Here is a 21,510-nt window from a genome sequence, read left to right on the forward strand (position 1 = left end):
TTTAATAAGCGGTGGGGCACCGAGAGTGAGGTCACAGACATCAGAAGGCGAGCGGATGTGCTGGGAGTTGCTTGTGAAATTTCTCTTCTGTTGGCTTGTTTGCTTGTTCAAAGTAGAAAACTAACCTTACCAGCTGAGGAACAAGGAGGAAGAAAGAGTTACTGGAGCCATGAGCAGAAGATAAGAAAGAGCCTTCCAGGGAGAATGGGACAGTAAAAAGGGCAGGGGGAGGCGGGGGAGTGCGCTCCCAGAAAGTTACATTTTCTCTTTGACGTCCCCAAATGTGTGACGTGTTATTACCCTTCCTGCTGTCTACAAAATAAAAATTAATTATGGTTCAGAGGAAATGCTATTTCATTCTAAGAGGCTGCCTGTTTCTCAGGAATGGTCATCTTAAACTGCAAATATTACAAACAATGTTGAAAAGATGAACCTGTGTACCTAAAATCCCCTATTTTCTATTAATCTGTTTACTACTTAGTTCCCCTATCAATAACACATAACAAATACTGCCATGATGGAGGTACACCGATGCTTAAAAGGAAATGAGATCTGTATCCTTTTGCTAAATTCCATGGCTTCCTTAATATGCAGTTCCACTTGGAATTTAGGAATGTCTGGTATAAGAAGTGAGAAACAGTTTGAGAAAATCCCGGCTCAGAATTATACATCACAACCACATCTCACAAGTATATACAGCCGTAAAAAAGTTTAAAAGCAAAACTCCGTAACTACTCTTAAAGACCTTTGCAAACCTGGGCCTGCCAAGATGTTTCCAAACTGGAAAGGAACTCCAATCTCTTGCCTGGTACCGGACCAGAGGCTGGCCAGCCTTTTCTGTAAAAGCGAGAGAGTAAATATTTTCAGTTTTGCAGATCATTTTGTTGTAACCATGCAGGTAGGCAATAAGAAAGCTAAGAGCACTGGGAGATAGGAAACAAACGGGCATGCCCACACTCTCCCTTCCACTCAGGGCAGCTTCTCTGTGGTGGGGAGCTTTGCCACAATCACTTGCTTCTTTTTTCCATTGGTTTCTTTCTTTCCACCTTACTGCTCGAGCTCAGAACTTCAGGTGGGCCTGGTCCTTCAGCATCCATGCAGAGAAGGCTGAGCGGGGTTGGGAACCCCACCTGATGGAGAAGAGAGATTACCGGGAGGGACATTGTGGAGGCCACCATGACACGAGACAATCACACCTTCCGGGGTGAAAGGGAACGAAGACAAGGGAAGGACACAGTAGTGGGACCCCTAGGTCGCCTGCCAGGCTTGTTCTCCCTCCACGGCAACCATGGGGGCCTGGGGGGTGTTGGGCTTCAGCTACGGTGATTAGGATGAAGGGACTCAATATAAAGGACCCTCCAACTCCTCACTAGGTTCCAAACGCAGCCCCTCTAAGTCCACCCTCTGAGTTTCTGGAACTCTGCTGGAAGAATACATGAGCAGGCCAGAACCAGAGCCCAAGCCAAACATGACAGGGGTCTCGTGGGGCTGTAACCCCATGCTCAGTGGTCGGGGACTCCTTGCAAATCTGCAGAAATCCCTGTTCCACCTCATTCCTGGGAGAAACCCCAGATCTCCTCCTGCTCTGTCTGTTCTTCTCTTGAGGCTATTGTCCTGGAGGGATGCTGAGTCATTGAACCTGGTCCTCCAAACGTACATAAGCAGCCTGTTCAATAAAACAAATTATGCACTTTTTCACATTTGCCAGTTTTTTGATTCCAGAAAGGCTGTGGGACTCATTCTCACAGTCTCCTGTGCCCCCACCACATGGTGGCCCTCTGCTCATGTAAACACGATTTCCCACAACTGCACCCTGCCTCCCAGCTTGTCAGAGGGGAGTGTCCCACAAAGACACAGGTGTTTGTGAGGATCCTGTCCCCCAGCAGAAAACCTGCTCCTGGAGCCACGGTCAGGGATCTGGCCTCCTAAGCCGCTCAGCTCTAATTCAAAGCCTAAAGTGGGGGCCCCGAACATTGCTGAATGACTTTCTGAATCACCTGGACTGGAGGGGACTGATTTTCTTTCCAGGAATGGAGGTAGCGCAGCCTCCATTTTCAGGGCTGACCTTGACGATGGATCTAGTTCCCCCGACTGCAACACAGGAAGGAGTGGCCCTTCCATCCCACAGGTTGGAGACCCAACCCAAGGGAGTACTGAAGCAGTGCATTGCTGCCAGGTCCAGCATCCCTGCAGAGTGGCCTCTGCCCTTGAATGACCCCCTTCCCAGGGCCTTTCTTGCCCGGACACCACCACACCCCAGGCTGTGCCAGAGCTCTGGGGCTCTGCGTGTCCAGGGCACAGAGGTGGCACCTGAGCCAGGTGTCCCCTGGGCCTCAAGGGAGAGAGGTCTGCTTCTGCATCAGGGGAAGGTGACCCCACAAGGCTGGCAGGACACTCTCAATATGGACCTCCAGGAGCCCTGGGAGCAGTTTCCCTGCAGGTGTTAAGAGCCATCATCAGGAGGGCAGGCCCCTCTTTGTGCAGACCATCCAGCAGTGCTGGGCCCACGTGCTGACCTCAGAAATCTACATGCCCCCACGATTCCCCAGGCAACCTCACAACTTCGTCACTTGGTGACCTGGGTACCACGAGCTCCTTGGCCATCCCATGAGGGTGGTCCTTGCAGGCATGGTCTCCAGGTTCTCCTGTTGAGAAATCCCCCTGGGTTTCTGTGGTCACAGAGCAGACACCAGAAGATTCTAGTCCTGCAGTGACCCCCACAGCAGTCAGCTCCCCTGTGCATGTCCAGGGACAAATGACAGCAATTTATTGCCAGGAACCGTGATTCCATACTAAGTTCAGGATCCTGGTAACTCACTCTGCACCCCAAAAAGCTTCCATGAGAAATGTGTGTATTGGGATGTCTGTGCCCCTAGAAGAGCTGTTCCTGAGGGTTCCTGGGACCCTCCAGCCCCTCTCAAGGTTCTCAGATCCTGGGTCTAAATTTCTATCTGCCTCTTTTGGTGTACGGCCACCTGTGTCTCGTGGTCACGGGTCACTTTATTGCATGACTTGGCATGTTCTTAGTGCTCGTCCTCCACCCCTGCACTAGACTCCCAAGATGTTCCCACTGACCCTTGGCTCCCTGGGTGGCTCAGGGGGCCCTAAGTCTGCACCCTTCACTCTCCTCCTCTACCCCCACCTCTGGGGCCACCCCTAGGTGGACTTGGAGGTGTTTGTAAATGAGTCTTACACAAGGACATATCTGGACAAAGCAGGACCCCACCCCCGGAAAACTCACCTGCTCCCTTCTCAGAAGAGGACCCCACAGCCCCACATTGCCTCCCAGGGGTCTGCTCAGGACACAGTCCCCCAGTTCTGGGCAAGGTGTCTCCCTGGAATCCTTGCTTCCAGGAAGAGTCTCTCTGTCCTTCTTCAGAGTTTAGAGGTGTTCCCATGTCCCTGACCACCAAGATGCCCAGCACAGTCCCTTCAGTGACCTGGAGAGACAAGGAACTTATGTGGCCACAGGTCTCACAGGACACACCTGCTGGGACCCCAGGCTAAAGGGCTGTCCTTCTGCCTTCTCAGGTGTGGCTCCCGTGGTATCTTTTTGCAGGGGGCCCAAACGGGGAGTGTGGCCCAAAGCAGTTCATGGGGCTCTCTGGGCAGGGAAGACTTGGGCCAGGTGGCCTTGCCTGGTTTCCCTGCTGGGCCACTCTGAAAACCCCCGCTCCTCTGGCTGTGGCTGGAGGCCCCTCAAACCTCAGGGCGGGGCTCTTTCTCTCAGCCTCCACTGACTCCAAAGCCACGCTGGTGCTGGCGAGGGGAAAGAGCTTTCTTGCCTTCTTTTGGCCAAGTTGCCACAGGTGGATGCTGCGGGGAGCTGGAGAGAGAGGTAGCACTTGCTCAGATGTGAGTGGTTAAGCAATTTGACACCCTGTCAACTAGCCTTAAACATTGGAATGAGGTCTTTCCCGGTAAAGCTGGAAGTTACTTTCAGTAACTTGTCTAAAGATTTCTTTTTTTTTTTCCACTTAAAGACTCATAAAACCTCTCCCAGGTCATTCCTGGTATGGACCATTATCCAGGGATCAATCAGGAAATGCAGGAGGAGAGGGGTGGGGGTGGGGGAGAGGGGAGGTTAGATCAGAGCCCACGGAGAGGAGATGCCCCTCCCAGGAGCCTCACACTGGGCAGTGGCTTCTGGCATCCAGCTCTCCTGTCCTCAGGCCCATTCCATCTGCGGGGTCTTCCAAAAACATAATGGTGGAAGGGCCATGGAGGACACCTAGAACTTCCAGAATAGACAGGGGGAGCAGAGTTACCATGCTGGCCCTGGGTTTGGAGACAGACCTGCAGTGGAGACCACAGGCTTCTGAGAAGCCAGTTTCGAAATAAAGGCAGTATGCACTGGAATACCCGGCTCGAGAGAGTGCTTCATCATAGACATGTAATTTACATAGTTCTCACCACTAAATTCTGTGTTCCCAACACGCTACATGAATGACGGCTTCAACACACATTCATTTCTGAGATGTGAAAAAGTGTAGAGCCGCTCTTTCATCCTGCATAATGGGCATGGCTACACTTAAGAACACTTACCAAGATTTCTCAGCAAGAGCCAATTTCGAAATAAAGGCAGTTTGTGCAGGAAAACCCTGTTGGAGTGAGGGCTTCCCCATACACATGTAAGTTATAGAGTTCCCCTCACCATGAAACGCTGTTCCCAACATGCTACATGCATGAAGGCTTCGACACACATTCAGTTCTAAGCTGTTAGCATGTGGAGAGCCGCTCTTTCATTCAGCACAAAAGGCATGGTTACACCCAGGAAGATTTACCCAGATTTCTCAGCTGCTTCCTTCAGCCAGATTCAAAATAAAGGCAGTTTGTGCTGGGAAAGCCTGTTGGAGCGTGTTCAGAGCTGTTTCGGGCTCTGTCCCAGCTGGAGGGTGCAAAGCCCAACCTCCAGAAAGAGGGACCAGGACCCCACCCGCCAGGTGGTGTTGCCTTTGTAGGGGAACAGTGATCTTTGGGTAAGATATATTGCGGCTCTCTCTAAAAACTGCTTTGACTTAAGTTTGCATCCTAGTCACCAGTTCCAGGACAACAGAAAAGGCATACCCTACATCCCTTTGCACTCAACTCTTCCCAAAAGAGCAAATATTTGTCCATGAAAATACCAGCTGCTCTTCTAAGGCCCACTAAATACCCAGCAGTGTGGGCGGTGCACTCTTGATCAGGGACAGGAGGAGAGGGAACAGCGGTCCTCCTGCAGGCTTGGCCTGGTGTGGCAGCTGCGCTGTGGGTGCGTGGTGGGGAGGGAATGCAGGGAATCCTGTTTGAGGGGCCTCTGTGCACGCCTGCATTATAGTCTGAGGTTTCATACAAAGGCTCCAGGCATCCTAACTGGTTAGATACAGCCCCCACCCTTGGGCTGGAACCACCAGGAGATAAGTACCTGTAACAGGGACGGTGCCTGGTGTGGGGAGAGGTCATGGGACACTCCGGGGGCAGGGGCGGTGGTGCTGGGGAAGGCAGGGGATGCAGTGAAGGGTGGAGGGAGCAGGGTCCTTTGCTTGGGGGTGCGAGTTCTTTGGGAGACCACAGGGAATGGCACACATCATCCCCACCCTATACCCCAAATTCCTAGCCCCGCCAACACAGGGGCTGCTCTGCACCCTCTCAACGTGGCTCTCCTGTAAGACCGCACCCAACCAGGCATCTGGCACCCTGCCCTACCTCCCCTCTTGGGACAGATCCCGTCTTCTTGGAAACTGCCTAGCAGCGCGTATTCAAGGCCGGCAGCCGGCCTGGCGGATCTGCACTTCAGGTGCCCTACCTGGCCAGACGTGCCTGCCTGGGCTCAGTCCTCTATCTTGCCCACAGGTAGCCTGGGTCCACTTCCGGTGCAAGCGGAGGCCGCGGAGCCCAGGCTGAGCCCCGCACACAGACAGGTGAGGGTGCCCCCGCCCCGCTGCCCCGCCGCCGCGCCCACTGTTGGCAGCATTGCCCCAGCCTCCGGCCGGTGCCACCTGCAGCTGAGGACCTCCGCGCGGCCCCGCCCGCCCCGGCCCCGCCCAGCTGCCCCATAAGCCTCCCCCCACCCCCGTCCTGGCCGCGCCCTTGCTCCCATTGGCTCCGAAAGTTCTGCCCTTGCACGTCTAGCGTCGGGAGGACGCAGACGCAAGCGCTAGGGGAGGGCCCCGCGGCGTTGCCATGGATAAAGACGCCGCGCTCCTCGCGGGCTGGCGTGCGCTTCTGGGGCAGGCAGCGGGCTCCGGAAGTGTGCAGCTGCCCGGGGCCATGGCGGTGTTTGCTGCTGGGGATGGCGGCTTGCTTGGCCGGGCCACTAGTTCTGGCCGCGTCAGTCGGCGGCCGACATCCTTTCTGGGGCGGCGTCTCACAGACGGTAAACGTACGGCAGCGCCGTTGGCGGGGCCAGTGGACATGGACCGGGGTGGGATCCGGGTTGGTGTGGCGGCCGGGGAGGGCTGAGGTCATGATGGCAGCCCTTCTTGGTGAAACAATAAAATGAATAGCCATTTTCACAAGACCTCTGAGTAAATCTACTAGGGAACTTCATCCTGGACTGAGGAAGAGGACTGGGGAGGAGGGGGCATTCAGGGGCACAGAGAACCATGGGCCACCTGTCCCACGATGGACTTTAGACTCACCCTCACCCTTCAGGAACTACTAAATACACACAGACAGAGTGCTATGGACAAGATTTTTTTTTTTAAACAAATCCCTGAATCCCTAGCAGGTCTTGTTTCTACCCATACACAAATGGCTTATGTGCATAATGTTTCACAAAAGCCTTAAAATATTATCACCCCAACTTGACACATCAAGAAACTGAGGTAGAGAAGTTTATCACATTCTACAAGATTAGAGAGAGGCCACGTCAGACACCGTATTTAAATCCAAGCCCCTGCTCCAGTGCTCACACTAGAAAGTGTGACATACTGCCCCTTTCCTGCCCTCTCCCTGCAATCAATCTCTGAAGAGTCTTTTCTGTGTCACCTGGAATCACAATCACATTCATTTTCCACAAAGAGCTATGTCACTCCTTGGAGGACTTTTCAAAATCTAAAGGGTTGGTTTGAGAGGAGAGATTTGCATTTTCTGTTTCTCAAAGGAAACATGGCTTTAAAAGAAACTGAAAAGTAGTTATCTAGTCTAAGCCCTCATTGTGCAGAGAAAAAACCGGAGGCTCAGAAGAGATGAGGAAAGGGCCTTATTAACAAATATTGCCTCAGTGCAGCACCAAGCCAGACCTGGCACTTCTAGGGGAGGATCTGGAAGGCCCAGGAGAATGAGTGTTAGAAAACAGAAAGAGAAGAAGCATACAAGGCCCCGTCTCTTCACCACCATAACATGAATTTCCACCAAATTACCCAGAATGGGTGCAGCCAATATTAAGTTTGTCAAAAGAGGTTATAGAATTCTCAACCATAGTGGAAATTCCAACATTTACTGTGCTTTTTTCCCAGTTCAAGCATCAATTCAGTGGGCACTCTGTACCAGGGACTACACGAGGCCTGGGGTTCTCCCAAATACAGATCTCTATTACCACGTGTGCAAACCACATTAAGGCCACCAGAAGAAAAGCGCCCACAGATAAGATGGAATTACTGAAACTGAAAGCAGCCAAAGAGCATATATTACTAGGAAAAACGGTGCTCCTAGTAATGGACACATGGACATAGAATGCAAACTGTGTTTAGCAGGCAGGAAAGGGGGGATTAACAGATACAAATTAGTAAATATAAAATAAATGACAAGGGCCTGCTATATAACACAGGGAACTATATTCAATTTCTTGTAGTGATTTATACTAAAAACAATCTAAAACATATATATATACATATGCATATGTTTATAACTGAATCTCTGCTGCACACTTGAAAATAACATTGTAAATTGACTACACTTAAATAAAAAATAATTTTAAAAAATAAGTAAAAATAAATGCAACGCCATTAAGAAAAAATAAAAGAACTCTCTAATCCCCTTAACTGTAGGTGGTCGAGAAATCTAGCTGCAAACACCAAGTCCACTGGATCACTCCAGCACTGGCTGTCACTCTTTCTGACCATCAGAGAGTCACTTGCTTCACTGAGGTTACTTTTCTCTTCTGTGAAAGGCTACAGTTGCAACTAACGATGTATAGAATCTCATCATTCACAAGCCCAAAAAGTAGTGAGAACTTCACATGGGCCAGGCTCTGGTCAGATGAAAAGATAGGGTCCCAGATATATTCATGGGTAGAAGAAGTTTATGCCATAAAGTTATAAATTCTTCCTGTTTTGATAGACAGATTCATTTCAATTCTGGTTAGAATTCCTACCAGATTTTTCTTGGAATATAACAAGTTAATTTATGGTCAGGAATAGCCAAGAAATTTCTTTAGAACCACCACTTGGGAGGGGTGGATAGGTCATTCATTTCCACTGCTCTTTCTGAAGTGATGAAAACGTTCTGGAATAATAATGGATGCACCACTGTGAATATGCAAAAAGCTGCTGAATTGTACCATTTAAATGGATGGAATTCATGGTTTGTGAACTATATCACAATAAAACTGTCCTATGAAAATTATTTCTTGACAATTATTTTTCAGTTTATACACTAGTCTGTCCCACAATTTAAGAAAAACCAAAAACCTAAACAAGCCAAACTCTGCCAGGAGCACTTTAGGACTGCAATATCCCTGGGTCTCCAAGGCCTCTGGTGGTGCTGTTCCTGTTAACGCACAATAGCTGGGCTGGGCTAGTTAGGGACTGTAACTATCTTTTGAAAATCGAGGATCACTCCTTTCACCCTGGGAGAGGGAAGGAAGGAGGATGTCACAGCCTCATGCCTTCAGCACATTTTTAACAGAACCAAGCCCTGCTTTCACCACTGCAATCCCTCTCACTATAAAAACACGTGACATCAACAAGCACCGCCATCATAACACCTGAAAGTGTTCAAGGTACTTACCTGAGGCAGAAACATGGAGGGGGGAGACAGAACCTCGCTTAGCAGTGACGCTCCCTTTTCCCGACTCCACCAGGAGAAGCTGGGCGTTAGAGCCGGAGGCTTTCAGCCCAGGTAGCAGCGCCCACGCCACAGAGCTGGTCCTCAGGGAGCGGGAAAGGGAGAGCAGGGCAGCCCCGGGGTCGCGGGGCAGGGAAAGCGGGGAGGGGGACGCGGGCTGCAGCCTCGCTCGGAGGACAGCCCCAGCCACAGTCCCAGGCGCCCGCCCCCGTCCGGGTCCGCAGACCCCGCCCGCCCGGGACACAGCCCGCCCAGGGGCGGGGACGGGCCGCCGGACGAGAAGAGGAAGCCCGGGAGGAGAGGACTAGCGGGAGGGAGAGGGGAAGGGGACGCCAGCCGCGGACTGAGGGGATCCCGGCTGGGTGAGAGATGGCAGGTGCACACCAGGCCCTGGACACTGTGGCCGGGACGCCGGGGCAGGTGGCGCTGGCAGAGGGGTCTGGCCTGAGCAATTCATCTGAACACGGGCTGACTAGCGCCCTTGGGGTCTGTGACAGGCGGACCGCCCTCCCGCAGCCGCCTGACCCCTTTCCCAGGAGCCCCCCACCTTGCACTTCCACAGTCAGAGGCCCCGACCCCAGGCAGGAACCAAAGGCCTACCGGGCGACGTAGTTGAGAAGCCTTTGGGCCCGATCCCCGGCTCGGATATGGAGCTCCCAACCAGCGGACCACTTGGCACTGACTGCGCATGCGCAGGAGGGCCAGCGATCCTCTCTGGGTTCTGTGAGAGAAGGTGGGACAGCGAGGGAGGGAGAAGATGGGAGCGGGTGGAGAGGACGGGAAAATTGGAGGGATACAGATGGACAGGATGAGCAGAGAGAAGGAAGGGATCTGGAGAAGGGAGGGTCTTAGAGGAGTTGGAGAAAAAAAGCTTTACCTCTGGGGCACCCCTAGGCGGCAGACCTGCCTCTGTACCCTTCTGTTACCCTTCAAGCCCCGCAGCTCAATTTTACCACCGTGATCCAACCCTCCGTCCGATGCTTCTGCAGAAACCCTAGGGAGATCACACCCGTTGCCCCCACGCGGAGCTGGGTTTTCTGTTGCTCTGAGAACCAAGCACCCGCAGGTGTTGTCGCTCAGAACTACCTTGGGAAGAGCACATATTCCCCTTTTACACGCTGGGAAACAGGCAGGCAGGATCTCTGCCTTAGCTCCACTGTCCCAGGTGTTGGGCTGGCGGGGAGCGGGATGGTACAAGATCAGAGCCCCAGACAGAGCAGACTGCCTGAGTGTTGGTGCATAGTCCCCATCCCTCCTGGGTAAACCATACCCCACCCTAGTGGAAACATCAAGGGCTCACAGTAGTTCCCTGGGTGTGGGAGAGCTGTCCTCATGTGAAGGAAAAGTCCAGCTGGGCTAACAAGCTAAGTCACAAATCTAAGTGTGATAAGTGTCAGTTTACTGATCTAAATTATGCTGGGCTATCTCGTAAATCTGAAGTTTAGTGTCAGTTTATTGGCCTAACAACCTAACTCGTAATTCCAAGCTCAACAAGTGTCAGTAATGTGATCTGTTACAAATTGATAAGCTCCAGTGTACTTATTCCTTGCTTTTTGTTCTTTGAGCCTTATTGGCTAATGCCCCCTTACTTGTAACTAAGCCTTTAAAACCTCATGTGCACGTCTTGGAGGTACTCAAAACTTCGGAGCCGAAGCCCCTCTGAGCCCACCGGCATAATAATTCTGAGTACTCCAACACTCCGATTGGTGCTTTTGTCTTGGCTGGCCTGTTTCCATAACACTCAGCTCCAGTGCCCAGCTTTCTAGGTAGATAGGAGTGTTACCAAGTCGAAATTAATTCTCCTCAGTGCAGGACAGGCCAATAAGTTGGGAGACCAGATGTTGGGGCATGGAATAGCAAGTTTCTGTAGACCTAGATGGCAAACTAATGTCCTGGAAAACCATCTCCCCAAGTCACAATTCAGGCTCCTTTCCTATGTGCTTGGTTAGTGCAAACTTCTTAGTGTAGGAATTCCTTCTTGTTAGAATCCTTTCTTCTTGCAGCTATCTGCGTGGGTCAGATCCCTGTAAACCTCCAACAAAAGAAACGTTATTTTCTATTCTGCAATTTGCTATCTTTTAATGAATGAAAAAGTGTTAAATATCCTTAAAGGTCAGAGCCTTCAGAATAGGGTCTCCTGTTTATTTCAGGCTCTAGGCAACATTGTTTTACAAGCAAGATGAAGCCTAGGTGACAGAGCATAGGGTTAAATTCAAAGGAACAAATCTAATATGGAGTCAGATTTGTTCTGTTATATTACCCGGCCAGATGCCACTTGAGGATTTAAACCCCTTTAAGTTAAAAATAACTAAAATTTTAAAGGAATTTACATACATAGGTGGGAATGTGCAAAGCATATCTGGAAAAGCACCCAAAGGATAGTAAACAGAGGCATCTCCAGAGAGGGCTGAAAGAACAGAGGATGAGGGAAAACATCTTTCACTTGTGTATTTTTGTTCTCTGAGTTTTTTTTAAACCATTTCCTTGTATTTCTTTTTCAGATAAAAGAAATGTGTAATGGAGCAAAGGAGTAATTAGCTTAGCAAATACAGCAGCCATGGAATCATTAGTCATCACTTTTGATTTAAGCCAGAAAGCATTTTTTGACTCTCTCCAATGTGCTCTGTCCTGTTTTAAGACTTCTATTAATATTATTATTATTATTATTATTATTATTATTATTATTACTATTACTACAAGTACTACTACTATGACTATTACTATTATTACTATTATTTTATGAAATAATAACACGGTTTACCTCACCCCTGCCCATGGCTGGTGGAAAACCAACTGAGTTTTTCTTGAGTTGTTTTCCAAGGAGTAGAGATGAGTTTATAAACAGAACACATCTTCAGGGCAAAACAGGCAGTGTGCATTACCAGCAGGCCAGACAGCAATGAAGGGTTTTCAATAGAGGCACCCAGAAGCTGAGAGAGAAAGCCTCCAGGACACTACAAAAAGCTGCCCAAACTGCCATCTCCATGGTACTACTGAAATAGGAAAGAACAAATCTGACTCCATATTTGATCTGTTTCTTTGACTTTAACAAAGCCAAGTTAATATGCTCCGGTCTTTTCATGGGTTATGATGTCACAGAGGAAACGGACAGGTCAACAAGGAACCACTCTGCCGTGATCACGGAGCCGGGGAAAGGGATGGGCTGCAAGATGTATGAAGCAGCCACAACTGTGCCCGTGCTTCTAGGCAGGTATCCAAAATCGCCTCGACAAGGTGTCAAACATTTGTGCCCATGTCCTCATCAACAGACATGTATTAAAGACAAATGGAAACATATAAAAGGCCAATACCCTTGCTGGGTACACCGTCCAAAGAACAAAGTCTCAGTTTGACAACTGGCCATCTCGGTTCCATGGGATTCATTCTTGGAGAACCTTAAAAACCACTCTTCTGTCCTCAAGAATTGCTGCATATTTGTCCTATCTTTGGCTCAGGGATGCAGCACGTTCAAGTGAACTTTAATGTCTGCACAGATTTGACTGTCTTTTTCCAGGTTCACTTGTCCATTCAAAAGAGGCCTGAGCTAAGTCCATCCTCCGTAAGATCTATTCCCTCCAGTGACAGCTCATTGAGCCTGCAATTAAAAGCCAAGTGAACAAGACTGTCCTCAGCTAAAAAGTTCACCGATCTTTCACTGTTTTCTTAATCTCCTCTCCTGGCTAATTGCAACAGACTAACACCTCCCTCCACCAAGATACCCAACTATGTCATTTTTCTCCCCAAAGAGAAAATAAGGTCCATAAAATAGGAGACAACTCCATAGTCACCTCTGAATTCTTAGCATATAGTAATGTCAATAAATACAACTCAGATTATTGTTAGTTTCCTTTAAAACCTTTCTGGTTATTTGAATGAGACCTTGGAAGAGAGGTGTTTGCTGTCCAGTATCTTGATCCACAAGACTCTGGAGGCCTTTTTCGGAATAGCTGTTCACTGATTCATTCAAAATACAACTTATCAATCAAGGAGTAGCTGTGCTTTTCTGCCAGGAGTTTGTGGTCACTCTCATGCCAGAACAGCTTTAAACTATATCCTTACTTTGGATTTGTTATTTTTCCCCTCTTCCAACAAAATTGACTTTTCTTACTTTCTTGTTTTGAGGAATTTTTTTTTCCTATTTCACCCTTTAGTAAAGCAAGATTCTCAGGATGGGCTTGGCCCATTATATGATCACCCATCCAACTCCTAGTGTGAGAGGTCTGGGGCTCACATCCCTCCCTCCTGTCAAGGCAACTGAAAATCAGTTCAGGAGCCAACCAGCACACCACGGCTTCTAACGCTCACGTATCTCTCAGAAACCCTGCTTTCTCGTTTGTCTTGGCTTCTGAGAATTTTCCCTCACTTTCTTGACAATGAGTTGTGCAGCTTGAAAGACGAGGAAGGAAGGTTTTATTTCTCAATCAGCATTTTAAGGAACTTGTGTAATGAAGGTTTTCAGGAGTTTCTAGTACCCTCCATTGCCGAGACAGAAAACACACTAGACATTTTCTAAATTTAGTTCTCATGTGCATTTTTTCTGTGCTTTTTTTTCTTAACTGCTAACAGACATTTTTTAATTAAAAAAAAATAAGGCCCCAAAAAGAATAGAACACTGAAGGGGCAAACAAAATTAAAGGGCAAAGACAGAAAAATGATAACTACTCTACAAAGTTAATGTAATACATACACTATGTATCAGATCAGCAATTCTCAGTAACAGCTAATTGAAACATGACCATGAGGTAAAATTTCTCTCCTGTCAGGACATGGCCAACAGAAAATACAATTAAACCAACAAACTAATTTCCTAAGTCTGGCGAGGTACAGAAGTCTACAAGCTAAATGTGTCTTATTCTAGAAAAGAGGGAGTCTCACCAGCTCTTTTCTGTGGAGCCTGAGCCCACGGGAGGACGGTGAAGTGAGCTCTGTAAGTACCCAATTAGCAAAGTGAGTGATGAATAAATAGACGTGAGCTTTGATGACAGAGATAATACTACTATTCGTTTGTCCTTTAAAGTATGACTTCACGTTCAGTGATCAATACTTCGGCGTCCTTAGGAGTTGAGATTTTAGGAAAATGCACAACCTGGGCCCAGATCTCCTCTTTAAGCTCGTGACACTGCAGTTAGTTGTCTCAAAGGCAGCTCCAACTCCACATGCAAAGAGCTGACTTCACGGTGTTCCTCCCATAGCCGTCCTTACCAGGGCCCCTGGTCGGAGGGTAAGGTCTCCCTGCGTCTCCCAACTCAGGCCCATCACTCACAGATGTGAATGGACCCCTCCTTCAGGGACCAGATATCCTCAGACACCGAGTCCCACTACCCTCAACTGACCTACCAGATACTCACTGGCACTCACTCAGCACTGACCCTCTGCTGGAGACCACGCTGCACACTGCACAGTGTATCTCACTGGATCTCCACAATAGTCCTGGGAATTGGGTACATCACTGCTTCAACTGATTAGATAAATTGTTTCACTTCCTTGCGTGCGTCATTCAAACTGACACGGCTACTAAGCCACAAGCCTGGGCCTGAAAACCACTTGAAAATTGGACACTGCTACACCTCGCAGCCACCCTACTCTGACTCATCACATCATCTCCTGCCAAGCCTTCTAAATGTTTCCAAACATTCTAGAAGACAAATATGAACTATGAGAGCACCCCACTCTCCTACTTAAAATCTGTCAATGATGGTTCACTCCCCTTAGGAGAAAGCCCAACCAGGCCTGAGCACAGCCTAAGGCCCCAGCATCCGCTTTCCCTGCACGGCCGCGCCGCCTCACCCACCACGCAGCTCTACACGTGCCGTGTCTAGGACAGGGATGCTGACTCCGCACAACCCAGGGCTTGTCTCACTCGAACAATGATCACCTTCTTCAGTGTTCATCTTCTTCATTGCTGACTCTCACAAAAATGTTTTCTCATGATGAATCAATATCTTTTTCCTTACAACTGCCCATCATTAATAATGAGCTCCCCCCAAAGAGAGAAGACCTAATTCTCAGTCTCCTTATCTGTAAAGTGAGAATAACAAGGAAATATGTGAGGTTTCAAGAGAAATAATATTCATGTGAGGCTGAGGGACAATTCCATCATACAGTAAGCATTCAATATGTGCTTACTTAATATTAATAAGAATATATTGCATTCTAGCAACCTTCAATCAATGTTTTATGACTTTGTCCAACAGACTACTGACAAACTGTTGGACGAACCACTTTGAGCAGATCAGCACAAGCATACTGGGAGAGGTAAGTGCTGACTCCAGTTACAGCTGCAGCCACCCAGCACTACGGGGCGGGGGCAGTTTGCTCAAACTCTTACATGTTGCTTGAGCATTTAGTTCTCATTATAGAATAAAGACAGTTGTTCTTTAGTCAAAGCTCCTGAAACATAAATCTTCAAAGATTGATGCAAATTAGGTTTCAAGTACAACACTCTCACTAGAATTTATTTGAAAATTATAGTCTTAGCTACTCCGCACATCAAAAGGGCATAATCTTAATGTATCTGACTAAATACACTGAAAGGGTTGTTTAAAAGTAATTAAGAAGAAGCCATTCAGAATAAGCTCTCAGTATCATCTGCACAAAGACCCACCCAAGGGTCTCATTTCTCACTTCCACATAGGTGTTTTCAAGTAGCTTACCTTGGGTCTTGGTTTCTTATAACACGGGGCGGGGAATAGTTGTGGATAGATTTATGTAGCAAATATATACCAAGGGTATTTGTTGTGAAGGAATTCTACAAATAAGAAGATTGATACATAGTCCCACCCATAAGAAATTCAGCCTTTCCATTTACAACAGCATTAAAAATAAAGTGAGAGATACATTTAACAAAAATTTACAAGATTTGTACATTGAACTTTTTGAAGTATCACCAGAATAAATTTTAAAAGATCTACATATATGGAAGACATCCCATTTTCATGGAATGATTGACAATATTATTAAAAATGTTAAGAATCCTCAAAGTGAACTATATATTCAGTGGAATCCCTATCAAAATTCCAGCTGACTTCTATGCAAAATTGAAAAACTGATCCCAAAATTCACATGGACGTGCAAGGGGCCCAGGACAGCAAAAACAACCTTGAAAAAGAAGAGTAAAGTTGGAGGACTCACTTTAAAGTGTACTAAAATGCTATAGTACTAAGTCAGTATGATACTGGCATAAGTTTGGATAAATAAGTCTAAGAGACACAATAAAAACCCACGGGGAAAAACTTACATTTACAGACACTTTTCCACTAGGGGGCCAAAAACACTCCATTGAAAGAATAGTCTATTCAACTAATGGTTCAGGGACAGCTGGGTATCTGCAGGCAAAAGAATCAATCTGGAATCTGAACACCCATATTTTATATAACAAATAAAATTAATTGAAAATAGATCACAGACAGAAATGTAAAAATTAAACCTATAAACTTTCTAAAAGAAGACACAGTATAAATCTTTGTGGGCCTAGGATAGGCTTTGGTTTCCTAGATACAAAACCAAGAGCACAAGTGATAGAAGGAAAAAGCAGATAAACTGGACTTCATCAAAACTAAAACCTTTTTCTTACAAAGGACATCATCAAGAAAGTGAAATGACAGGGGAAAAGGGTATCTCAAGTCAGAGAGTGCGTGCTTTGCAAAAAAATAAAATAAATCTTTACATCAAACTACCTCCCTTGTAAAGAAATTGTTTTAATGTTTAAAAAAATATAGTTAAAGGACAATGTGCAGAAAAGAAGAAAAATTTTGCAAAGCATGTATCTAATAAGAGAGTAGTATCCAGGATATATAACGAATGCTTACAACTGAACAATACAAAAAAATACACCCAATTTTTAAATTTACCACGAATTTAAATAGATATACAAATGGCCAATAATCATATGAAAAGATGCTCAGCATCACTAGGGAAGTCAAAAACAAAATGAGATCTCATTTTACACCCACTAGGATGGTTATAACCAAAACATGGACAATAACAAATGTCGTTCAGGAGGCAGAGAAACCTCATATGCGGCCAGGGGAAAGGAACAATGTTGCAGCTTCTTTGGAGAAGTCTGGTATTTCCTCAAAAGCTTAGAGTTATATGTCTCAGCAATTCCACTCCTACATATAGAGTCATCTCTCAATATCCTTGGGGGGTTGGTTTCAGGAACCCCACACCCTGGATACCATAATCCAAGGATGTTCGAGTCCCTTTACAATCAACCATCTGGATTCATGTAGTGGAAACTACAGATATGGCGGGGCAAATGTACAGCCAACAGAATGAAAACATATTCTCATAAAAAATTTCACATCAATATTCATAGCAGTATCATTCAGAGTAGCCAAAAGTTACTAACAATATCCATCCATCAATGAACGGATAAACACATTTACCAAGAATAGGCCCACAAACTTTTGGTCATTGAAACTTTGACAAAGGAGGTGAGAACATACAATGGAGTAAAGACAGCCTCTTCAGCAAATGGTGTAGGGAAAACTTAACAGCTGCATGTAAATCATTGAAGTTAGACTACTCCCTCACAGAATATACAAAAATGAATACAAAATGTGTTAAAGACTTAAACATGTAGACAAGACACTATAAACCTCTTAGAAGCAACCATAGGCAAAACATCTGACATACATCTCAGCAATGTTTTCCTAGAGCAGTCTACTCAAGCAATAGAAAAACAACCAAAAATATACAAGAGGGATCTAATTAAACTTACAAGCTTTTGCACAGCTATGGAAACAGTAAGCAAAACAAAAAGACAACCAACCTATGGAATGGGAGAAAATATTTACAATAAATGAAACTGCTAGGGGCTTAATTCCCAGAATATGTAAACAGCTTTTACACTTAATAAGAAAGAAAAACAAACAATTCAATTCAAAAATTGGCAGAAGTCCTAAAGAAACATTTCTCCAATGAAGACGTACAAATGGCCAGTAGCCACATAAAAAAATATTCATTATCATTATCAGAGAAATGCAAATCAAAACTGCAATCAAGTATCACCTCTCACCAGTCAGAATAGCCATCATTCAGAAGTTCACTGACAATAAATACTGGAAAGTCTGCGGAGAATTGGGAACACACCTGCACTGTGGTGGGGATACAGTTTGGTGGAGCCATTGTGGAAAAGTGTATAGATGTTCCTCTAAAGACATAAAATTGACCTCCCAGATGACCCAGCAATCCCACTCCTGGGCATATATCCAGAAGGAACCCTAATTGAAAAAGACACCTACACCCCAATGTACACAGCAGCACTATTTACAATATCAAGACATGGAAGCAACCGAAATGTCCACTGAGAGATGACTGGATAAAGAGGTTGTAGCATATTTGTCCAATAGACTACTATTCAGCCATAAAATAATAATAAAATAATGACATTGGCAGCAACATCAATGGACCTGGAGAATGTCATTCTAAGTGAAGTAAGCCAGAAAGAGAAAGGAAAATACCATATGAGATTGCTCACATGTGGACTCTAAAAAAAAAAAAAATAGAAAGAAACAAAAAAATAAACTTATCTACAGAACAGAAACAGACACAGAGACATAGAAACCAAACTATGGTTACCAGTGGGGAGAGGGTGTGGGAAGGAATAAACTGGGAGTTCAAGATTTGCAGATACTGAGTATGTAAAGAATAAACAGCAAGTTTATACTGTATAGCACAGGAGAATATATTTAATATCTTATAGTAACTTATGTTTAAAAAGAGGATGAAAATGAATACAGGTAGGTTCCTAATTAGCTGAAGTGTTGTGCTGTACACAAGAAACTAACACAAAATTATAAACTAACAAGACTTCAATGAAAATATTTTTAAATAGACCAAAAACGAAAACAAAGGTAAAGGATATTATCAAGCAAAAAGAATAAAGTACTGATTCAGGCTACAATTATGGATGAACCTTGAAACTTTATGCTAAAATAAGCCAGACACAGAAAGCCAAATAGTGCCCTTTAAAGTGAACTGTATCTAAGCGTTTATTGTACTACTCCTGTAAATTTTCCAGAGTTTTGAAATCTATCAATATCAAAATAAAATGTATTATGCATTAAAAACTTAAAACGCTTCCTCACAGGAGGGCTTTAATTATTAAATGCAGAAACGCATATAAAGCTCTTGGAAAAACAATTTGCACGTCCACACACAGTCACTGCTGTCACTGCCACTCAGAGGGTGGTGACAGCGCTGATGAGAGCTGCCTCCACTCGCTCCCCTGCAGAAAGGAGTGAAGGCCTGAGCTCTGACAGGCAGGGTGAGCGTGAACCTGAGTCATACACAGCCACGTTCCAGACTCTGCGTTACCCAACTTTCTTATACAAACTGCAACATGTAATGTAAACACGCTAGAGGGATGTATCTTACAACACAGGGAATACAGACAATGTTTTACAGTAACTATAAATGGAGCATCTATTGTACACCTGAAACTAATATCATATTTTAAATCAGCTATATTTTTATGAAAAATTAAAAAATATTTTTAAAATGCTATCACTTTAATATTCAATTCGGTTTTTAAGTTACTACTAAACAGCTCAGATTGTATAAAAGCATTTAATTGTGCTGTTTGCTTACATATTTATTTACATTCAGCCTCTTGCTAAAAGAGAATTTAAACAATTCTGTTAAACACAGCTTAACAACCATAACAACAAAAGGCAAAACGGAGAGTGAAGAGAAAATGGAGATTCAATACTTAAATGAAACCAGGGGGAAGTAAACTCATAAAAATGGATTCCATGAAGTCAGGGCAAGTGTTAAGGCTGACTAGAAATTCAGCTGTAGGATTCTTGGCAGCGAAACCAAAAAGAAAAGATGATGGGGCGGGTGGTAGAGCGTGTGCTTAGCGTGCACGGGGTCCTGGGTTGAAGCCCCAGGGCTTCCACTAACAGGTAAATACATCTAATTAACTGCCCCCCTAAAAGATCACCAAAGAAAAGAAAAAGAGAAATTTCTTTCCCAAAGAACCCTGATATTAAATTTGGATTAAATATTAAAAAAAAGAAAAAAAGAAAAATTCAAAAGATAAGTGACACTGAAGGAAAACCACAGCTGGCCTAACAAGCTAAGTCACAAATCAAAGTGTGATAAGTGTCGGTTTCCTGATCTAAGTTTTGCTGGGCTACCTGGTAAATCTGAAGTTTAGTGTCAGTTTACTGGGCTAATAAGCTAACCCGAAAATCCAAGGTCAACAGTTGTCAGTAACGTGATCTGTTCCAAATTGATAAGCTTCAGTGTACTGATTCCTTGCTTTTTGTTGTTTGAGCCTTATTGGGTATTAGCCCCATACTTGTAATTAACCCTATAAAACCTCATGTGCACGTCTTGGAGGTGCTCAGAGCTTTGGAAAAGAAACCCCTCTGAGCCCGCCAGCGTAATAAATCTCAGTACTCCAACCCTCTGTGTGATTCTTATTTCTTGGCTGGCCTTTTGTTTCCATAACAACACAAGCGATAATGCCCGTGAGATAAATCTGGGGAGGCTGCTGGTAAGTCGCCATGTCTCACGTGGGAAAATCTGAAACATCCTTCTCACCACTCAGAGTCATCATAAGCCCACACCACACCTCCTGCCGTTAAATGCAGGAGCACGGTTAGGGCCCGGCCTTTGCTGTCTTTGTGTCATCACAGTGATACAGGATGGAAGGGGGAAGAGCACAGCCATTCAAGGAAGGCCGCAGCAATTGACATCAAAATGGTGAAGGATTCAACCCCCAATAGGCCTTGAGGCTCAGGATGAAGAGATTTAACTTCTAGCAGATCTTGAGATTCAATAAACATCCATTGTAATAGTAACCTGGTGAATAACATGCCCCAGGCACCATGGCAGTCCCAATGATAGCCACAAAAGGTCAAAGGGTGGGAAATGGCCAACTCCCTGGGAATCCTAGCCCCTTGCCCTAAGGCTGGTCCTTCTACTTATTAGCATATGAAACCACCAAGCCCAAGAAAACAAGCAACACAGCGCCACCTCGCGGTCACCACTCTCTGTCCCTCTTTGGAGAAGACAGACCTTCTGTCTGTGGGGTGTGTACCTACTTCTAATCTGTGCATGAAACCCCCACACCTCGTGACGTTTCTCTTGCATTTCAATGTATCTGTCTGAATATATATACCTTTACTCAACACTGGCTTGCTCTTGAATTCTTTACTGCATGAAGTCAAAGAACAAAATCTGGTGGGGCACATCCCAGGGGCTCAACGAAAGCCTGGGACACAGCCCTTCTCATGCCCAACGTTTTTTATTCTTGTATCAACAGGACTGGGCTGTGAAGTGACGTCTGAGGCCCCAGCTAAGGGACAGAACCAGCTTCCAGGGTTCCAATTTGCGGGCAGCCTCTCCCCCAGCTTGGGCCTTGGGGTCTGCCCGGTTCTCTGTGTTTCTCTGTTGTGCTGACTCCCCAGCCATACAGCGTACTCCTAGGCCTGTCCCCACAAAACCCTTCTCTCCAAAATACAAGCACGTCATGTCACAATCCTCTTGTTCAACCAGGAAATGTTCAGC

General features: G+C 45.9%; 1 protein-coding gene across 1 annotated transcript in view; it reads right to left on the reverse strand.

Annotated features, from left to right (window-relative positions):
* Positions 1 to 2,249: 2,249 nt before the first annotated feature.
* Positions 2,250 to 21,510, reverse strand: part of LOC140693516 (uncharacterized) — a 62,960-nt gene continuing 43,699 nt past the window's right edge. The window contains exons 12-16 of the mRNA XM_072957336.1: positions 9,589 to 9,709; positions 8,932 to 9,010; positions 3,639 to 3,826; positions 3,242 to 3,440; positions 2,250 to 2,645 (exon numbers count right to left, since the gene is read on the reverse strand). Of these exons, the coding sequence (XP_072813437.1) occupies positions 2,518 to 2,645; positions 3,242 to 3,440; positions 3,639 to 3,826; positions 8,932 to 9,010; positions 9,589 to 9,709 (715 nt within the window). The 3' untranslated portion in view covers positions 2,250 to 2,517. The remainder of the gene's footprint in view (positions 2,646 to 3,241; positions 3,441 to 3,638; positions 3,827 to 8,931; positions 9,011 to 9,588; positions 9,710 to 21,510) is intronic.

The sequence above is a fragment of the Vicugna pacos genome, unplaced genomic scaffold, assembly GCF_048564905.1.
Source record: "Vicugna pacos unplaced genomic scaffold, VicPac4 scaffold_19, whole genome shotgun sequence".
Taxonomy (NCBI): Eukaryota; Metazoa; Chordata; class Mammalia; order Artiodactyla; family Camelidae; genus Vicugna; species Vicugna pacos.